At 36.3% G+C, this 21,894-nt stretch overlaps 1 protein-coding gene and 1 long non-coding RNA gene across 6 annotated transcripts in view; one reads left to right on the forward strand and one right to left on the reverse strand.

Annotated features, from left to right (window-relative positions):
- Positions 1-19,456, reverse strand: part of LOC133275589 (uncharacterized) — a 73,510-nt gene extending 54,054 nt beyond the window's left edge. The window contains exons 1-2 of the long non-coding RNA XR_009745611.1: positions 19,182-19,456; positions 18,975-19,055 (exon numbers count right to left, since the gene is read on the reverse strand). This is a non-coding gene — a long non-coding RNA (uncharacterized LOC133275589). The remainder of the gene's footprint in view (positions 1-18,974; positions 19,056-19,181) is intronic.
- Positions 19,457-19,653: 197 nt separating this feature from the next.
- TTC29 (tetratricopeptide repeat domain 29) overlaps positions 19,654-21,894 on the forward strand; it is a 148,112-nt gene continuing 145,871 nt past the window's right edge. For all 5 annotated transcript variants that reach the window (XR_009741242.1, XM_061441135.1, XM_061441163.1 and 2 more), the window contains exon 1: positions 19,654-19,794. Coding sequence is in view for 4 of the 5 variants with exons in the window: in XM_061441135.1 (XP_061297119.1) it covers positions 19,755-19,794 (40 nt within the window). In the remaining variant the exon portion in view is untranslated. The remainder of the gene's footprint in view (positions 19,795-21,894) is intronic.

The following is a 21,894-nucleotide window of genomic DNA, read 5'->3' on the forward strand; positions in this document are numbered from 1 at the left end:
GTAATTGCACAGCAGCTATTGACAGAACGTTATTAAGAAACTTAGTGTAAGTCATTTCAAATAAATTAGAAGATGCTTTCATGTGGCCAAGTGGCATTCATCTAAATAGTGGAGACTGACATATCCTGAAGTAGAACTCAGCTTCATGTGAATGGCTGTAGCTACTAAGGAAAATCTCCTTTCTTCCATGCTAATAATCATACCAGTAACTGTTACCCTTAAAAATAAATGTCTGAGTCCTTACCACCTATACACAGACATATCATGAAATTAATGTCAGAAGCAAGGTAAATACTCAATTTCTCTGGTTTCACTGAAGTTATTATATCTTCTTTCTGTTGAAACATTTCTTTAGAAAAAGTTTCTCTGTCATAAATATGACACAATAAATCTAAGAGTAGAGAAATATTTAGTTAAAATTATAATTATTTATACATACATATAAACACATACACATCATTACAGCCTCTTGCTATTTGCCTTTTTCTTTCATTAGCGAGCTATAAACAACATTTTCAAGGGTGATTTTATTTTGAAAGCATGAAGTTGGTGACCTTTCCTTAAATATAGTTATAAATTTCACATAGTCATAAAATTCCAAGAGAGGAGTCTTGGAGAAAAATCTTTCATATAGCTAAGAATTTTGTAGAAAATAATTTTAAAGTTAATAAAATTAATAAAATTTAAAGTCTGGAGCATTTTATATTTAATTCTGAGTATATTTAACAGGTAAACATAGAGTGCATGCCTTAGTATAGAAGAAATTTAACATACTTTTTCATTAAGTTTTAGTTATAATTTTTAAATTGTATGTGCAGGGTAAATTCAAAATTTAACCCAAATTTGAAAAATATAACTAGCCTGTTTGTGTTATATATCCTTACACCACCACCCCTTATTTTTGGCTTTTTATCTGCTTCTCTTGTTGACAAAATCTCAACTACTTTCAATGTAATGTTTTTCTAGTGTCTCAAATGTGACCTTGATCAGCCCTTCTTCAGAACATTTTTGTCACAGACAGCCATACTTTTCCAGAATACTACTAACAGCTTGAGAATTTATTCAGTCTTCAGTCCTAACTGTACCTTTTCCTGCTCCCTCTGATCAGTCTGTCTTGAGTGCTGCTTTACCCCAGCATCTTGTTTTTTTTCCTGCCCACATTTCTGAACAAGTCTATTTAGATAGTCTGTTTCATCAATTTTCAATTTTAACATCAAACTCTATCATTACCTGTTTTGCCTTAAAAAAAAATAAGCTTCCTGAAATCCCACAAAATCCTAACACCAGAGCAGCTGTCTACCTAGTAAAATAAAGACATAATTTCATTACCACGTGCCAGTATCCCTGGTTAGCTAAACCCAGCTGGCACTGGAAACAACGGCCCACAGGAAAGGGTGCAGCATGAGCTTTGTAAGGCAGGAGTCCACAGCATCCTTTTCCCAGGATACTTGGAAACATTGTACATTGTGTAAAGCCAGCACAGCCCTTGATCTGACCACATAAAATTGAGGAACTACTGTTTCATGAGGGCCTTATTCAGTATTCTAGTCTGAAAGGCTCTTTCTTCCTGATTGTATTTAACACATGCCCTGTGTCTGGCACTGCAGATCCCACCCACTATCCTGAAACAAAGGAGATATGAATGTGTTCAAATAGTTTGTTAATTATTTTTATCCCAAGATACCACATTGTGGTATCATTATTTTTTACTAAAATATTTTGTGCACTGCTTATGTAATATCATTTATCCTCATGAGAGCATAACACCTGCCACATCAGGCAGAAACAGATATCTTCTGTTTGTGATATAAAAAAGCATATGACGTTTCAGTGCAGAATTATGACACAATTTTCCCTGATTGGATGTTTCCATCTTACATTTTCACGTACTACTGGGTTACACTCTGAAAGAGTTATATGAAGTCTGTTTCCCTATTTGAAGCCAGATAGAATTCTATGTTCGAATATTAAGCTTGCTTTTTTAATTTGTTTTTAATTCACTATTTTTGCTCCCTAAATAAAAATGTTTATTCCCTTTTAAAATTCTATTAAAATTTGGAACACAGTATAGTGATGAGCTGCTAGACTTATTATGAGCATATAAAACCACATATATATTTATATATGCTAATCCATTTACAACACCCCTCATTTAGGAAATGTATTATTAATTATGATCTGAATTTACTACAAAACAACTAAAAAGCAATGCACTAGGAACCATACTGAAAGTAAAAATACCATATATCCTAAAAACATTCTTTAACAGGCATAAAATCTGAAGCACTTGTTTTCCTATTTATCTAGATACTAAATGTGAAAATCTCTTTAATTTTTTGAATGTCAGATTAACATCTAATGTTAGTCATTGACAAGATAATTGACATTCCTTCTAGAAAAAGAAATGCAAAGATTTCCTATCTGCTCTTTATAACCAACCTTAATACAATGCTACTTGGGGGTAACTTTTTATAGTGGAACTTATACAAAAAAGTATGTAGGGAATGAATAGGAGATGGTGATACATGATGTTGAAGGAGAAACAGCCAAGTTAAATGAGACTATATACAGGATTTGTAAAGCAGTGGTAAGGGGATAAATCCCATATGAAACGTTCAAAAATGGTCTTGGCAATTAGGAGTCAAAGATGAGATGAAGTTTTAAGTACAGAGAAGGATCCAAATGTCAGAAGAAAACCACTCTGAAAGTGCGATTTCAACGGCATGAAATTTAAAAGTACAGAACATTAAAGGACTGTGGAGAAATGTTTCTGCAAGATTAAGTGAAACTCCTGAATGGGTTCAATTTTTTGAATTTTTTTTATGTAAATGCATAAAGCCTAGTGTCGTGGTTTAAACCCAGTCAGGTAATTCATTCGCTCACTTCCCCCCCCTTTCTTGCCCTCCCCCTGCTCTCGGAGGGATGGAGAGGAGAATTGAAAAGAATGCAACTCCCACGGGTTGAGATAAGAACAGTTTAGTAACTAAGGTATAACACAAATCACTACTGCTACCACCAATGATAATAATGATAAAGGAAATAACAAGGGAAGAGAATACAACACCTCAGCACCAGCTGACCGATAACTCGGCCCCCAAGCCCGACCAAGCTCCGACCGATACCTCCTCCAACCCTGCAGTCTCCCAGACCTTCTGGCTAACTCCCAGTTACATCCTGGGCATGACGTGCTGTGGTATGGAATACCTCTTTGGCCAGTTTGGGTCAGGTGTCCTGTCTCTGCTTCCTCCCGGCTTCCCCTCCTCCCTGGCAGAGCATGAGGCTCACAAAGTCCTTGGCCAAACCAAAACATCGCTATCAGTTCTGTTCCCAGGCCGAAAGTCAAAACACTGCACTGCACCAGCTACCAAGAAGGAGAAACATGACTGCTACTGCTGAACCCAGGACACCTAGAAAAAGCAGTTGCAGTACATGGGAATGACACCTTTTATGACAGCTTTGGAGGCATGAAGTCCAGGGTATGTGGTGCAGGAGTAGAAGCTCATTCAACCTGGAACAGGGTTCTGACTGGAAAGTCATTCAAGATCTTGGGCTAAAAGTATTTATCAGTGTAATCAATACTAAAAGTATGTATCATTTGTGCTTTTCTACGTCACCTTCAGCTCAGCTAATCCCATCTCTGGCAGGAAGAAACAGGCTACCTCTGCATTTGCTAGCTTGTCAGATTTCCTCTGATGCTCTGGCAGCTAATATCATGCTAAGACATTCCTAAAGAGAAATCCTCTCTTCACCAGTCTACCTGCTCTGCTGGAATTTCCTTCTTCCAGCATCAGTCACATCTTTGTCTCAGTTCTTGCAATGCTGTATAGGAAAGGTCAGCTCCAAGCAACACTACTTTGTGGCCTCCTCTTTACCTAGTTGTGGATGACTCTTGTCATCTCTGTTGGATGCAACAGTGTTAGTTTCTCTTCTTTCTGAAGTGGCTTAGGAAGAACACTGTTCTTCATTTCAGAGTCTGCTGCTTTCCTCCATTTTTGTTTAGAAAAGGATGAAGTGTAAATGTCAGCAGTTTCTTCTAACACAGCACAATTTCTCTGGTACTCAAATATATAATTCAAAGCCACCACTATTAATGCTTTTTTGCAGCTGAGATGTTACTTTAAAAGGATATTTTATGGTCCCCTCCCTTAAGAGAAATGCCAGATAAAAATGGCATTTTTAAATGGTGCCTGACTTGAAGGTATTTTTAACATGTGGAATAGATAGATCAATAGAAGATTGTACTCCCTTCATCAGGATATTCCCACCTTGTAACTCAACCCTATCCTACTGAAGGTATCTGAGAATGAAAAGTCTGTTTACATGTTACAGCTGCCTTGGACATCTCACCTTTTCTTCAAAACTTCCAGACATTGTAGTTGGCAACACTGGTATCAGTCCACTGGATATCCAGTTGTATTTACCTGCATTTTCACTCTTCTTTCTCAGCCAATACCTGCCCTGATGATGTTTTTCCTCTATTTTCTCTCCAGAAGTGTATTCAGCATGTTTTTAATAACTTACTTTCTCTCACTAATATTAGTTATGCCTTCTTTTCTTCACATTCTAACTACTACTTTTAAATCTTTCATCATCCTCCACACTTCCTGATCTTTCTTCACTAACCGTTTGTATTTCTTTGGATTACCTATTCCACATTAGAAGTCTGTTCTTCTTCTCTTCCTCTTTCAATCTTCACCTTAGTGTCAATCTTTATTTCAAAATTTATCTTTTTTCTGAAAAGTTGTTCTTAGTTTCCACATACATCCTTTTCCAAGGATTTCTAATCAGTTTGCTAATCTACAAAGTCATAGTCCTTTCTTCTTTCTGGAGATTATTCTTCATTGCTCAGTTCCTTCTTGTTGCTTGTCTGCATTACACCCAGTTTGCCCAGCTAGATATCTGCAGCAGCTGTTAGCTGTTTAGGGCAAAACTAAACATGTATGTTGATAAGATATCCAACTAGCAATAAGAACCCTAAAACGGTCCCTGCACCCAGACATAAAACATCTTAATATTTGCTAAAGAAATTTAATAGGCATAAAGCAGCCAGGAGTCAGGAATATAGTTCTGCAGTTACAGAGCCCAGTTCAATGTTATGTTACAAAAAGAAATCTGAACATTTTCTCCCTACTACTAACTAGTAGAATCTTACCTGTACAATTAAAGAGCAATGTAACCACTTTAAATATAACCACTTAACATTTAATTTACTAGCCATGAGTGTATATATATATATATATATTGGTTTTTAATGTTAAATTAGGTGACCCAGTTTTATAGTTTGTGTTTTTATCATGCAATAAAATTCTAGTCAAAATAACCACAGAATGTATATACAAGGTGAAGACACTGTATCGTAGAAGAAAGATCCCTCTACCTCAATGAATAATTAATTTGTGAAGCATGGAGGCGATAAAAATCTGAGAACAATAAATAAATGTAATCCATACCACAAAGCCTGGGAATGCTGAGTGGAAGTTACTCACTTGAGCTCAAAGATAGTGGAAAGAGTTTGGTTCTAGCTGCCCTGCTGAAAATGCCAAGACTGTTATCTACTACGTTAATATAATCAAAGTTATGATCACAATCTCTTCAACCTCAGATGTAAAGAAAATACTACAGCAGAAAAGCAGCTGTCAATTGTTTCTAAACAACTGAAGAAAACACGCTGCTAATCCAAACTGATGACAAGAAGGCAGAAAATTAAGAGACCTTTACTCCAAAAAGATCTTCAGTGGCTGGCAGCAGAGAATGTAGGAAATACACCGTGGTTTGTAATAATTGCTGTCTGCCCTGGGAAATGGCATCAAGGCCAGAGCAGTCACGGCTCCATGCAAGCACATACTCTAATTACTGAAAAACCTGTGTAGAGTCTCAATGTTAATCAGTCTCTCAGAGACTTCAGCTTTATGTGGTTAGTGCAGATTTATGGCATTTTTCTTTTCTTGTTATTAAAACTGATATTTCACAAGGAAGAAACTATCTCCAGACAACTGTTAAAATGCAAAGTTTCAGTCATAAAAGAGAACTGCAGGATTATTCTGAGACTATTCCACAGAGAACTCAAACAAGAAGAGTAAGAAACAAAACATCAAAGACACAAGGAAAAATGCAAAAGGTGAGATTTTAAAATACTAACTAAAGATGCAACAGTTGGCCTATAGATTCAAGAGGTTATAGTGTAATTAATTAAGTGCTTGTTACAATTAGGGAAGTAAAACAGTGCATATGCTAAGGCAACATGAATAATGCATAACTATAAGAAAAATTAAAACAAACTGAGAGGTTTGCATTGCCACATTACCTGAGTTATTTACATTATTGTATCAATGGTATCCTTAGAAAACAAACAAACCCAGAACTTTAAAATTCTATTACATGATCACAGTTTGCTTCCTTTTACTAGTGTTGCAGTAATAGTATAACATACAATTACTGATTATTCCATATTTTAAATTATATTTTGGTCCATAGTACTGAAGCAGTTTTGAAATATTATACACAATGGTCTTTGCCAAACAATATACTTAATCAGTAACATTTCAGATTTTCTGCTAGCTGTGTCTGCAAATTTCTGGCAAAGTAGAAAAAGTTGTGTGTCTCAGTACCCTTTCTCTTACTCTTACATATTACATCAATCTCTACTTTCCAGAAGTACCTGCCACTTCATAAATAGTAGAACCCTGTGAAAGTTCTCAGAAATGAAACCATAAAAATTGCAAACTTCTGTGTCACTGACAGGATTTGAGAAGTGCTTGGGAGGGGGAGAGATAGATGTGTTAGTCACACATCATTTAGTTGTTGTCATGATTTTGAAAATATGAAATCTGAGATCTGATTTGTCTACAGGTTTTAATTTACTAGTGATGGTTCACTGCTCTTCAGTGGCCTAAATTATCATTAAAATAATCCTTCTGGAAAGACATGCATAAATACTGCATAAGAACTGACCGTAGATTGTACTTATAATTTAGAAGTGGCACGTTTACTCTGTATAGAAAAAGATTGTGCAAGATAACAATTATCTATATGGCAACAGGAAGTTCAAAAGATTTAACTGGAATAAGCAGTTGGAATGCCTGAATCAGAGCACAGGACTGGAATCAAAAAAGGATATGCAAACTGACACCTGACATTGGCTTTTTATTTCACTTATGATGCTAATGCTTGAAAAGAAAATAAGGACTAAAATACCACAGATATATGTGCAGAAAAGATGCACAATGATTTAAAGTACAAAAACTTGTATGGAAAAGCAAGCAATGTGTGTTCAAGAATTCTTTTATCATCGTACAAAGCTCTTAGATATAAAGACATCTAGGACACCATTTTAGGCTAATTTACAATCCACTTCCTTAACTGTGATGGTATGATAAATCATGTCACATGCACTTAAAAGTAAATCACAGGTGAAGTTTTTTGCTACCTGATTTACTCTGAAGATGTGAACAATCACGTACAACAACCAAGAAACATTTATGCAGTCAAGTGCTTTATCTTCTGTGGAGGTTATGAACAAGTCCAACCCACAACCAGAATACCTATTTCTTGGTTTGGATTTGAATTTGAACAAACTCCAGCTAATCCTTGGAGGAAAAACATGCACTGAAGTCAGTATTTTATGCTCAGAATGGCATATAAAAATGCATCCCCATGTGAAGTAACTTGATCACTACCAAAACAACTAATACTGTGATAATGGTTATAATAGCAAATAAAAATAACAGGGGAAACATAGAAAACTGTGCATGCTAGTGTGTTTGTGAGCCAGGCAAAAGCAATTAGACTGATGATTACTAATTACATATTATATTTTAGATGTCTATCAAAGAATGAAACCACTCGGTAATAATCTAATTGATGTTTTGTAAATAGCAGTTTCGATCTGCATATTCTTACTTGTATATGTTTTTATTTCTCAGTATTAGCTACCACACTGCCTTAAAAGAGATGCTTGTCTCTACTTCTGGATGCATGTCCAGAAAAAGTTAAGGGTTTCTCACCCTCTTATAAGAACATCATGCTGAATTGCAACTGTGTGCTGATTATATATTATATAAAACATAGACATGAAGGTCTAGGTTTTCACACCTGTTTCTCTATCTGCATCATTATAAATGTGCACTTGAATATTTAGCTGTTCACTCTTAGAACTTGAAAAACTGAATTTACTGAGTGAAATACAAAGTGAAGTATCACATTTATAAAGTGCAATATTCTACAGTAACTACTGCAAACTGCAGTATTGCTATTGTTACTTATAGTGTCTTAAATAATTGCCATATAAATCCTGTAGTAATATTTTCAAAAGGAGGAGAAATGCTTGATTTGTACCAGTAAATATAATTTTCATTCCCCCAAAATTAAAAATACTTAATTTAACTTTCAAATCATACATACAGCCATCATCAATATTTATCCTTTGATTCAACTATGTAAACATAAAAAAGTATAACACTTCATTCTATGATACATTATTATCAATTAGTGAAAATACAGCTGACAGCATCAAAAATATAAACAGAAACTGAATTTTAATAAAGGCTTAGTTCACTGCTTTTCTAACCTGCCACTTATTGGCCTTACAATAATGAGAGATTATTCTACCTTTTAAAATGAACACAAGATTTTTTTGGATAAGAAACTAACTCAACATAATCTTTTAAGACTGAACAGCAGGCTTGATTAGCACTTTTTTTTTCACTTATAAATAAAGCAGATATTCTGCAAAGACTTAAAAAGCTTAAATCAAAATTGTTGCATTAAGCAATCAGTGGCCATATAATAACATATGTATGATTTTTATTTTATTTCATTCAATTTTATCTTATTTTATAAGCAATCCACAATTATATGTCAGTATCCTACTTTTGCCACTGCCTGCACTAGACATTGTAAGCTGTGTCTTGATGAGTTTTCATGTACATAAATAAGTTATCTGAAATGAATGGACCCTGACTAAAACTTTCCTAGAAAAATAAATAAATAAATAAATAACTCTTACTAAATTTCCATGTGGATATGACTATGCCATAAGCAATATGATCTGCTTTTCTGGGCATGCCTGCCTGTATACTAAGTGTCCAGTGTTTCTGTGTGTTCCTGAAGCCCTGCTTGACTACTCCCTGTCTGTATGGATACAGAATTTTGTCCCTCTTCAAGAGACAATGTAAACATAATGAGAAAAAAAAAAAATTCAAAGGTAAAAATGGCAAAACCAAGGGACTGTTCTTGTAAGAAGGCCCATTTTGCTGTAAGTTCAAAGAAGAATCAAGAATTAGCTTTAAATTAGAAAAAGAAACATCAGTACTTGAAGGAAAACGTTAGGTGCAAAGGAGAATCACTAGCTCTTTCTTTAGAGACATATGCTTGAAAACAAGCCAGATAGCTGTGTGTGTCACACATTTTTGTCCAGTACTGTATATTGATAAAAGTAAAACCAATCAAGTGTAGGATCTTTGCAATGCCAGTATTTCATCCACTTCAGTCATTGCATTGCTATGGTACTTATTTATTTATTTTATTTTATTTTATTTGCAACTGAGAAAAGAAACACCAAATTCCTGAAGGTTTTGGGGGAACATGTCTTTGTAATGAGTTCTCTCTGGCTGGATAGCAGGGACCCAGCTCTCACAGGAGTGTGCAAGGCAGAGAAACTGAATGCTGAAACTGTATACGAAGACTGAAAGGCAGTGCCTAAATTCTGCTGAGGTTGAAAAGCAAGAATTGAGACGCAAAAGTTTACCGGGTAGACAAGAAGACAGCTGTTAAAATTACAAAATTAGGCAATTATAAAATTAAAATGTAGGTGATTATAAACCTACATTATGCAAAATTCTTAACCCTGTACTTTTTAAGAAGAAAAGGTTCTGGTTCTGCAAAACAGATAGGAGGAATTCTGTTGATTTCCAAACTTGTTACCCGACACACTGTCCCAAGCCAGTTCTACCATTTTTTTCTTCCTCTTTGGTCAGCTTCAGTTTAGCAATGCAGTCACGCTGCTGCTGATTCCAAATACACATCTGAAGCCTTTCACCCATCAGACTAAGCAGCAATAACTAGGTCTTCCATTCTATCCCCAGCAATGAGAAATGCCATTCTGGGGGATGTTGTCCCCAGTAATAGCTGGTAAAGCCACCTTCCATAAGTAGAGGCACAGGTACCTCCTGGGTAAATACTCTGTTCAGAGTTCTGGAGACTCCAAATTTCTCTCAATAAATCCAAGATTAAAGGCACATGGGTGCTGGCATTACAGTGTATAATCCAGCAGGAGATTATGTCTTTCATTATGGATGTTAGCTTCTAATCTTTCTTGCAGCAAACTTGTATTGCTATCTTTACTATTACTGTAATCCATCTCCCAGGTGAGCCAGGTGACTAAACTTCAGCTTGTTTCAAGACAGAGATACTATGTACTTAGCTGAAACTGTTTGAAAAAATTATTAATCACTCTGTAACATATATCTGGCAACATTTAAGACTAAAGACTGAAGCTAAAGACTGGTGTTGGTATGACATAAATGTTATAAAGGTTTTGAATTGACAGTCAAATCCCAAGAAAAGGAGTCCTTAGCATCATCTTCACTTCTTTCTGGAGTTTAAAGATTAAAAATCCAGAAAGCATGATGATTATGGAAAAAATTATGGTCAGGATAGATGATTCAGATGCCTGCATTCTCTGCATCTGAGGAAACTGTGGTGTAAAATTGCTACATATGTACGTACTATAGTTACAGTAAAGTTAATCCACAGAAGAATCAATGCCAAGAACATCCCTTTTCAATAAACAGTGTGCTCTCCCTAAGGCTAATCCATAAGAAACTGCCTGACACAAACTTCTGTTTCACATTTAGAAAAGAATGTGGCCACCACAAGACAAAGGCTTTTACGTCAGAGCCTACTGCAACTGCACGTAGATCCAAGTCCAGCTATTACCATAGCAAAATGTCTTTTCCAGGATTTATGGTCCTAAACTGTCATTGCCAGCTGCTGTCTTCCATTTCACTTTCCAAAAGATGTTACTTTGACTAGATAAGTGATCAGGAAAAGGCTGGACTGAACCAGTATTACTTTGAGTAACATTTGGATGTCCCTGCATACTGAGGGGCAATAAATGTCACCTCCATCTCTAAACACTGTTTTGAGGCAGATCCATGAAGAATGAGTGAAGCTGTTCTTTCAGGGACACAGATATAATGGCTTATGCTGGGGAATTTCTGCTTCTCTATTCTGGACATCTTGCAACAAGTTAAAAAATCTTCCTTCTCTTTGCAAGGTACAGAAAAAAATCAGACAAATGTTAGTGATTCCAGCAATATATCGTTCCAACAGAAGCTCTGTGCCTTGGCAGTACTTAACTGAATTCTCTGGCTTCATCAGTTCAGTTATTATTTTATATTATCTGGTAATTTAGATACAGTTATTGTAGGTTCTTCAGCCTGTGTTAGATATTCTCTATACTCCCCAGAATTTTTTATCCTGTTTTATACTTCTCTTGTTTTTACCAGTTGTCACCTATTGTGCCTCAGTATTTTATTCTCAGCTGCTTCAATTATACATGAATGTGATGTGGTTCACAGCTGCTCATTCTTATTTGCCATCTAAATACCTTTGTACATGAATGGAGTAACCTACATTTAGCTTCATAGACAGTTGTGCAAATCTACTGTATTTCAGGTTTGGGGTTTGGGGTTTGGTTTTATTTGATAAATGATTTCTAACTGCTTTTTCCCTCTTTCCATATAAAAATAAAACAGGGGGAAAAAAAAAAAAAGGCAAGAAGTCACAGAGCCTATCCCTAAACCTGAAGGGAAAGAAGGAAAAGAAGGGAAAGAGGCAAGCTTGGGATATTAGAGGACTCATTTGACCTAAGAGATTTGGTCATACTGGCTCCTTTGGTGTAGTTCATGTACTTAAGCTTGGCAATTTCCTTAGAAGTGTCTACTTCAAGAAAGAGTAGCTTGTCTTCTATCTTGTTTTAATGTCTTAGTAATAGCAGTAATTATTTGCAAAGCTTTGTTAGTACCCCACAAGACTGATTTTCAAAAGTACTTTCATCATGCAATGAAGCAGAAGCTGTTTTCCCAGTACTCCTAAAAATAAAAGCCTCTGAAAACAGCGAGAAAAGATCTCTGTTCTAAGAGTATTGCCCACAGACAACAGCCAGGTAAAGAAGCAGCAGATGTATGGACTGGCAATGATATTTATATGAATATTCTTTGACTTATTTTCAGGAAATATTTGCAGTGTCCAATACACATAAATGTATTTGACATATTTGACACCTGTGTAATTTTTAACATAAATAGGAAAATCACATATACCTCACATCATACTTCTCTATGCTCTTCATACAGTATCACAGGATAGTGAAATAGAATTTAGTGTCAAATTCTTGTAACTTTGAGGTTGGGCTGTAAGTGTTAAAATCATATGAAACAAGAATCAGTGCACTATGTTATCAAAACCATTTTTCATTTTACCAGGTGATTTTTTTCCCTCACCTGTTTGTCAGAACATCTTTGCTTCAGTCTACATTATTCAGAAAATATACTTTGTAGAAAATATCCATTGAAGAAAAATAAACTGGACACAAGTGTTTTAAGGATGCTCCCACTTCTTAAAGTCACTTCACAGAGCAGATAATTATCTGTTCAAACTCATGGAAACGGTTTGAACTAATGGTATTAATACTCCTATAGTATTTTGTTAAGTACTCATCTTTCTGCTTGCAACTGAATTTCATACTCAAGTATGCTTTTAATATAATGCCAGTCTTCAGAAAAACATATAAAACAATAACCATGTATTCTTGTAAGAAAAAAAAATAATCTCAGTACTAGAACAGAAAACAGCTGCATTGGGACAAAAATAATTCAAAGCAGAAGCCTTCAATATATAGCAATATAACATTGCATTTGTTTTGATTTTTGCTCTTCTGGATCCCATGAGCACCAAATATATCTTTTAGACTAATCTGAAATAATTTTGAAAGTAAATAATTTGGTAGGACTTTCAAAATCAATTGTTAATCTATTATTTGACTGGCAGTCTCACTAATCAGGAAAGCAGCATGACCAAGTGTAAATACAAATCAAAATGCACCAAGAAATAAATGTCTGGAAAAACTAGCAATGCACCAGGGGATTTTCTGACTTCAAATTTGCGCAAATACAGATTGAGCTTAAGATGTGTGGTTATTGGTTAAACAATTTTTAATGAAATATAAAGACCTGTGTGCTCTTAAATGGATAATTTATGTGCATTGTTATTGTCTCTCAAGGTTTAATTAAATGTTTGCCTTGTGGCTAATCAGCTACAATTAATAAAAGAAGCCTATATTCATGTCACTGATAGGGAATGTTAAAATGGCCTCCATTAGAATTTCAGTATCACTTCTGTGGCTGATTGATTACAACAATCCAATGTACCAGAAACTTACGCAAAATAATTTGATAAGAGTACTAAGACAAATTACATTCATATAAAGCAATGTTTTTAACATGGTGCATAATTTTAAGTTCAATTTGAAGGTAAGTAATCTGGAAGTGTATGCCTGAAAAGTGCTTTTCATCCCCAAAGTTTCTGAAGTTCAATTTTAATATCTACTACACCTAAAACCAGCAACGCTTCTTAGCCTTATAGAAGTTTACACAGGGGAGCAAAAACATCCATTAATCGCTAGCCCTACTGAACCCAAAGGACTTGATCTCTGACACAATACACAAAATTTTGTCCTACGACTATGAAACAATGCTACATTATTTTCCTAGACATGGCCTTTCCATGCCTTTTCACTTCTGCTATTTTAAGTTACAATCCTCAGTAGGTGAGCATTTGAAATGTAGGTGAGCCTCTACTCACTCTCCCACCTGAATACATTATATAAATCACAGACCAACAGAGAACAGGCCAAAGGCAATCCTGGCTGTCACTGACAGTGTTCCAGAAGTCGACTAGAAAGAGAATTTCAGATCTCCTGACCTCAAAAGACATCTGTTCTATGTAGTTAACATACTGTTATTTATCATTTACACTGCAGTAGTGCACAGTTCTCAGGGCTAGGCTCCAACATGAAATGTTACCTGTAAATAACATGTATTTACTTCTCTGTATCAGTGTTTAAGATGGGAGGCAATCAATGGGTGTAACCAGAGCTAGAAGACAATAATGGAAGAAGAATTTTATAGCAATTAAGAATAAACAACCTGCAGGGACCAAGTGTAAAACTTCAGAATTTCAACTTACTGAGGAAAAAAAATAATCCTTCAGTGTCATTTAATATGAGCACCTTTTGCTGGCAACCTTTCTGATTATCTCAATTTATATTTTTTTCATTAATTTTAGTACAATCTATTAGACAAGGAAGAGAACTGTACTGGATAATTCTGTTTTCATCACTCAAGTCGTTAATTTTGACTGCACCTCCTTCGATTTAGTTAGATTATCATTCAGCCACAAGTCATACCATATACAGAATCATGAACTTCACTCATAGTACTATCTTCTATTAGTACAAAAAAGGCATAATTTATTACAGTAGAGTAAGGATATTGGCTGTATACTTTGTCCCAGGAAATGAAAACTTATTTAAGAATAACTTATTTTTTGGGGGGTTGTAAAGACATCTTTATCTGTAAGTCACTGTTCTTTTATACAGGCTTCCATTTATTACAGAATTAAGACTGTACAAATAAATGTATCAGAGCTATTCAGCTCAATTCTCCAAGAAACAGAGCTTGTCCCAACACATACCAGAATAAACAGACAATGACACAGTGTATACACAAAACACAGTGAAGTTTTCTACATATGATTATAGTGGCTATTTCTATCAGTTATTAATATCAGTTATACAGATGAAGTTTGGGGTTTTTTTCTTTTTTTTTTTTTAAGTGCTCTGTAAAATAAACAGTCCTAACCTCATTCTGATTACTGTTTTCCATTCAATCATGAAGGAGACCTTCAAACTCACTTGCCCGAGGCACTGAGAAGCTCCAGGTCTTTGACGCTCATGAAAGAAAGATAACGATCACTCTTCAGGGGAGAGAGATCTTATTATACATACCCCGTGGGGTTTTTTTATCCTTTATCAAACTGCACCTTTGTGGGCCTTTAATTTCTTAATGGGTTGTTTATCCTTTACCCCATAATTCATGATGATAAGCTAGATGTCACATAGATACTGTTATGGTGATGAAAAAGTTGTACTGATGAGCCCAGTCAGTGATGTATTTGATTAACTTTTTATATAAATCTTTTTAGACAACTTTCCAAAGACGACAAACCAAGTAAGTTGATAATGTTACAAATGTTTCAGGAGATTAAAATCTAATGCATACCTATAAGTCTGTGAGTACTAACACTTGAAATAAGTAAACATTACCACAGAACTAGGAGGAGATATTAAAGGGATAAAATTCAGTTTATTGTAAAATGAGGGAGCAGAAGTAAACGTATAGAGTGAATGCTGGGACAGTTTTCTCTGCAATGCCTGTAGAATGTAGGCATACAATGGCATGATAGAAAAGACTTGACAGCATGAGTTTTGGAAAGCCGTATTACTTGTTACTCCATTATTCACTAATAAGTTTATTAGGTGATCTCAGAGAAATGCTAATAAAATCTTTGTACAATGCCACCTTTGTTTGTACCATATATGTCTCTCAAGTCAAAGAAATACCGATTTAGACACTTTCTGAGATGTGTTAGGTTACCATGAAACCAGTTTTCATTTGTAATAGCCATAAAACTGAAGTGCAGTATCTCTGGAAATTCCAGGCCTATGAATGAATGTTTATACCCACTTTTTAACAATGCAAAACTCAAATTTCTAGGCATGCAGAACAGTAATGGCCAAGGATGAGAAATAATTTGTCCATTGTAGCCCTTAAACCTATTTGTTTAGAGCTAAACTAGGAAGAGTTGATACTTATTTTAGCAAGTTTTTAGTTATATGAGTAATTCTGTTTTGAGTGAATGGAAAAATTTATATAAGTAAATGTTCACCAGTACATTAGTGTTAACACAGTCCTATTTTGCTTAGTTTCCCATTACAGTGTTTGAATTGCCATAAGCAAAGAGAAATGGAAATTGTGATAAAAGAAAAGTTTATGGTGTCTAATCCTTTTCTCTATTGCTAATCTGGAACATTTCCAAGCTACAGCAAGATAAAACACGACAAGAATCATGAAGTAAAGATTTTGGAGACTTGCGTTCTCTGTCAAATATTTGGCTCATTCCTGAGCCTATTATGCCAGCAATTGAACTAGACAGTGATCTAGTATACCAATGTGCAATATGGATATAATTTGGCATTGCACATTTAAGAATGGACAGTATATTAACAATTCCCTTTTCAAACAACCATAAAAGCTGCACCAACACATTACCTAAAAGGGTACCAGCTACTCAAAATTATCAATATCTTGTACTCTTTGCCTCTTTAGATTACAGTTTTTGAATATTGCAACATCCAAACACCAAATTTGCTCAAACAAATTAAATTTTCACATAGTTTTTGTGAAGTTGATCTGCTATAAAATGTTATCCGTCTTCGGACATTATCATTGCTTACAGAATTGGAAGAAGACCTACCCCAGGGACAGGAATAAAAAGTGTTAGCAATTGAATTGTTGTGGGTTTTTGTTTTCCATGAACAGACACCCTTTCCCTTCAGGACTTGCAGGCCAAACATTTCTAAACTAATTATATTGGTGCTGCAACACAGCATTGCAGGAGTTGGTTTCAACCTTAACCACAAAAAGCCTGCTCCCTCTTTGTATTAATATATAGGTGTAGACTGCCTTTGATTCTTTTCTAGAGTGTCCTCTCCAAGTTACATTTTGTTTGGCATGCAGGATCCTTTGAATACATATTCATAAAAAAATTCTTACTTTGCTTCCATGTCAAATGATTTACACATGCTTAACATGGAAGATGTAGCCATGGTGTAAAATGGCTGCTTGTCAAGTACTTCAGAGATCATTCTAGAATATTACCAGTAATTTTAAGTCTGCTGGCTTATCATTTCAGTCTTTACAATTTTTGTTTGTAAGTTTAAGCACAGGATAGAGACAATTATGCTGTTGAAGTGCTTCATCCAAAATCCCTGTGATAATTAGTCAAATGCTTTACTGAAATCTCATTAAATTACATCAGCAAATGAAACCTGCAGCCTCATTAAGAAAACAGTCTTTTTGCCAGGCTCTATTTTTCTGACTATATACACGTGTGTGTGTGTGTGTGTGTGTGTGTGTATAGCAGAACCACAAGTTAATCAGAATTATCTGTCATCTTTAAAATTTTTTGTTAACTGACTTTTATATTGGCTGTTCCATATTTTGCTTGTGAAGAGTGTGACATTGATAAATTACTATTAACCCTTTTATTCTTTTAAAGTATTGGAAAACTACCAGCTGTACCCTCTTTATGTAAATGTCTTAGTGTTCCAGGAAATTCTGAATATGAACATCGTTAGTGTATACAACTTCTTGACATGTTCATTCAAAAACTCTCTAATGCCAGTTTTGGTTTAGTAACTGAGGTTGAACTGTCCTCCTACATTATCATTTGAATAAAAAACAACTCATTGATGCCATATGACGTAACTACTTCAGCTGTCATCTTCCCAAATGTGCAGAAGTAGCATGTGTGTGTGTGTAAATATGTTTTAACATACAAAGTTTGTCACTAATTATGGTTAAAGCTGACATCATCATTCTTTAATAGGGTCTTCTCACTATTCAGATCATTTTCTATCATCTATACTTAAAATTCTGTTTTCCACATTTTAACTTTGTTGACCATATATATATTTCCCTTATGACCTTTTACTACCCACAGCAATTTTCTACAGTTCCTACTTACAGTGTAAATGTATGGTACCACATTTCCTTCTTCTGTTTCATACATGTTTTCCTTGTAAACTACCCTGGCTTTTCAGCAAATGTATTGCCTAGTTGTGGGATTATGTCTTTGTGGGTATCTGAGCTAACATCCTTAAACGGTTTCCAATTATCATTCTCCTATTTCAGATCACATTCTTTCTCCCAACAGCTTTACCTTATAATGGTATTCGCCTTTATAAAATTAGCCCTTGCAAATCATTAAGTATATATATTGGTTTGGACTTAATTCTGTTTGCACATAACAAATGTGATCAAATCATTATGAGTTATATCTGAGGTATGGCTAATTTTTAGTTCGGTGATCAATTCCTTTTCATCTGACAAGGTCTAATATAGAATTCCCCTGTGTTGGATGCAACACTTTTTGAGTTAGGAAATTGACATTTAAAGTATTTTGAAATGCCAGGTACATTTTAACACAGGCAGCATGAGACCTCCAGCATATGTCACTCAGATTGAAATTCACCACAGTACAACAGTGTTTTCCCTATATATTGTAGGTGGGTAAGACATAGGTCATGATGTTCTCTAGTGTGATTTGATATCAGCTAAGTACCCTGTCAGTTTCTGACTTATCTGTTAGAACATTGACCCATAAACATTCAAGATCATTTGCTTCCGACTGCCATCAACTCAGAGAGAGGTAATGCCATTTTTGAAGTGCTTTCTGTCCACTTGATCCTTCCAAAATACATTATAACAATTGATTTTGACATTGTGGTTTTCCAAGCAGTTTTAGCAATAAGAAATAGGTCAAACCTGTGCTAAAAAAAAATGATCTCTTCTGCAGGTTTCCAACACCAAAAAATAGGCTACTGAAAAACCTCACCTCTTTGTATTCTTCAGCATCCTATTATGTTTCTCTTACAATTTTCATCTGCATTTACAAAAAGTTCATTGGTTCCTTCTCACTATTTCCATTTCTTATAATCTCCCAGATTCCTTAGCTGATCTGTCCCCTGGAAGAGCAGTTTCTTTCTACAATAAATTAAACAGCAGGATCTCATCAACAGAAAGCAACAGAATTTTTCCATTAACCAAAAGCTTTCATGTTATGTCACTTACTTAGCAATTAGGTCTAGACTTTTCTACTTGCTTTTTTCTGTTGCACAAAAGTCCGGAAGGATGTCGGGAAGATCAGAGGTCCTGAAGGAAAAAAGCCTGCTTACAGCAGGTGTTCATCTATAAACTAAGAGACTGCCCACAAACCTTCCTTTAAGTATCATTATGATATTGTCACTGGTTCTTTGCTTGTCAGCTTCAGAAATTCACTTAACTTTGAGACATGCTCCCATTCAGATAAGCTCATTTAGATTTCATTTGAGCTCCAAGAAACCACACAACCACTTGTTAGCTGGAGGACCTGTTAATGTGGAGCACCTCGAGTGGTGCTGATTTCTCACAGCTTCCGCGTTTTCCACGGTCTAAGTCGGACTTTGCGGCCCACCTGGCCCGCAGGCCTCACCCAGAAGCGAGTCACCAGGCTTGCTCCCCACGCCTCGGCGTCCAGCCGCCCCACAGACACCAAGCGCAGAGGTGTCTCACATGGGGGCGGACCGAGGCGGTGACAGGGCCTGGCAGAGGCGGGTTCGGGGAAGACAGCGAGGCGGGAGGCCGGCCCTCAGCACCGCCCACCCCCGTTGCCATGGCGAGGCAGCAAGCGTCCCGGCTACGGGTGGTGGTACCGGGGCCGAAGTCGGCTCGGGAGAAAGGGGCCGCGGCCGTTTGGGGCCACTGGGGGCTCCCTGTGCCCCCCGCTCCTCCCAGGGCGCACACGCCGTCTCGTCCTAGGCGGCGGCGGGAGAGTAACGAAGCCATTAAGCGAAGGGTTTGGAGGGCTCGGCAATGAAGAGCTCATCCTGCAGCAGCAGCACCATGGGTAGAGGTTAGTTCCTCTGCAAAGTTCGGTTAATTCTTTCTTATTTCTTTAAAGCGGCTGAGACCGTACCAGTGTCAAGGACTGAGGGTATGTAGGGTAAGAGGATGGTTAACAGGTGAGGGGAACAAAAAAAGTGTACCTGTTGGTGGCTGGTGAAGGACAGGAAGCGGCAAGAGGAGGCTGTCTTCTGTCACCCACAGCCAGGGCTGGATAGCCACAAAGCCAGAGGAGGTTCAGAACATGGGTCGACTGCCCCAAAACCAAGCGCTGGTCTGGGCTGTGGCCTCATCCTGGCTACTTGGACCAAATTCCATCTATCATGAAAGCTACAGATCTAAAAATAAAATAAAATAAAAATATTATTTGTTTTAATCAATCATATCAGTACTTTCAGTGTAATAAAGAAGCATGGCTGTAAGTCAGTCCTGTTACACTCTGACATCCTTTTGTTTTATGAGGTGCTGGGTAGCAGCAAATAGGTTTGCAAAGGGAGCTGGATGTAGCCATGCCTACTTCCTAGGCTGCTGCCCCTCAGAAATGCTCAGCTTCCAGTTGCATTTATGCAGAAAATGCATGGGAAGAGTTAGGTGGCAGCAAACATGTTTCCTAAAATGTGCCAGGAAAGACCATTGTGATTAACTGGCATTTTACCTTTAGCCTCAATGCATGCTGGAGTAATTCCAGCCTCTGGGGAGATTCACTCCATCATGTGATGAAATATAGCTCTTCTTTAGGAACAAACTGCACTGCCTTGTCTTTTGCTGAAGTCTGTGGTGCTTGATTAAGTAAATGAGATGTGGCTTGGGCCACACATAAAAGGAGTAAGATGGAAAGGGATTAGCAGTCTTTAAATGGTCAGCAACAAAATGTATGTGAGTGTAATAGGACACATTTCAGAAGGATGTGTTGCTGATACCTTCATGTCTCTCCATGATTGTAATTTACTTGTAAAGATTAGAGTTACCTTGGAAATGAGGGAAAACCAGCATTTCACTGTGAAAGCAACTTCCCACTTCTAAAACAAAAATTAAATTGGCATTAGTATGAAGCAGAAATTATTTTTTTTTTTTTGATCCCAAGCTATGAGTTTGAAATAGGAGTCAGGGCAATAGTTTTAATCCTTGTGAGGCAGTATTGGACTCAGGAAACGTCTGCATCTGTGCTTCATGTTAGTGTGAGACCTGTGTGTGCCAGACTGCCTTATAGTATGCTTGATGTCTGTGGGGTAGGAACTGGGAGTGTGTGGGCCAGTGAGGACCTACTGTATGCTCCAACCACGTCCCGTGTGGGTGCAACATGGAGCCTGTGACCTGTGGCATGCCACAAAACACAGCTACCAATTGATAGCTTTTCATGGTTGCAGTGCCTCCACCAGGGCTTTCCAGGGTCTCCTTTCAGCAGTTTATCCCCTCCTTTACTGCACCACAGCTGCAAATGGTCAACTATCCTGCCTTGTCAAATACAACAGTTGCCATTAATATGTTGTCTACCTGCTTTTTCTCACCTAATACCTCAAAACTAAGGATTGTAGAACGCTTTTCATCTTCTCTGGGCTTCAATATTGTTGTTCCGAAGTTTAATTACTATTTCTCACTGAACAGCATCTTCCTAAAAAGAGATTTTCCTTTCTATATTGCTTGTGAATAGAAACCCATCATTCTCTGTAAGAAGTATAATCTTTTATAGTGATGAATTACCCATATGCTTTTATTATATTGAATTTGTTTTTCCATGACACACTTCTGTAAAATGCTGCCTTTAATTGTATGTTAGTTTATTTATAAATAATACTTTTTCTTTCTGTAACAGATGTTAGCATTAGTACTAAGCCCTAAAAGAATGACTTAGGGGAAATATCATATCCTATCATCTTTTCAGTCTCTAATTGTCTACATTATTCCATTCTAAGTAATGCAATTAAAAAATTATTTCACTAAAACCACAGCAAAATATTGCATCACTGGAATGCCTTTTGATCCCAGAAAGGTTAATATGTAAAATATCTGCTAGTCTGATGCTGATCATTCAGAATCAAGTTGGCTCATATCTAACATTTATTCCCTGTAAAATAAATTTCCTTTCACTAAATGTAGCAAATGGTTAAAT

Source organism: Pezoporus flaviventris, unplaced genomic scaffold (assembly GCF_033815535.1).
Source record: "Pezoporus flaviventris isolate CSIRO_AGI_PZ_B2104156 unplaced genomic scaffold, CSIRO_AGI_Pfla_v1 ptg000002l, whole genome shotgun sequence".
NCBI lineage: Eukaryota > Metazoa > Chordata > Aves > Psittaciformes > Psittacidae > Pezoporus > Pezoporus flaviventris.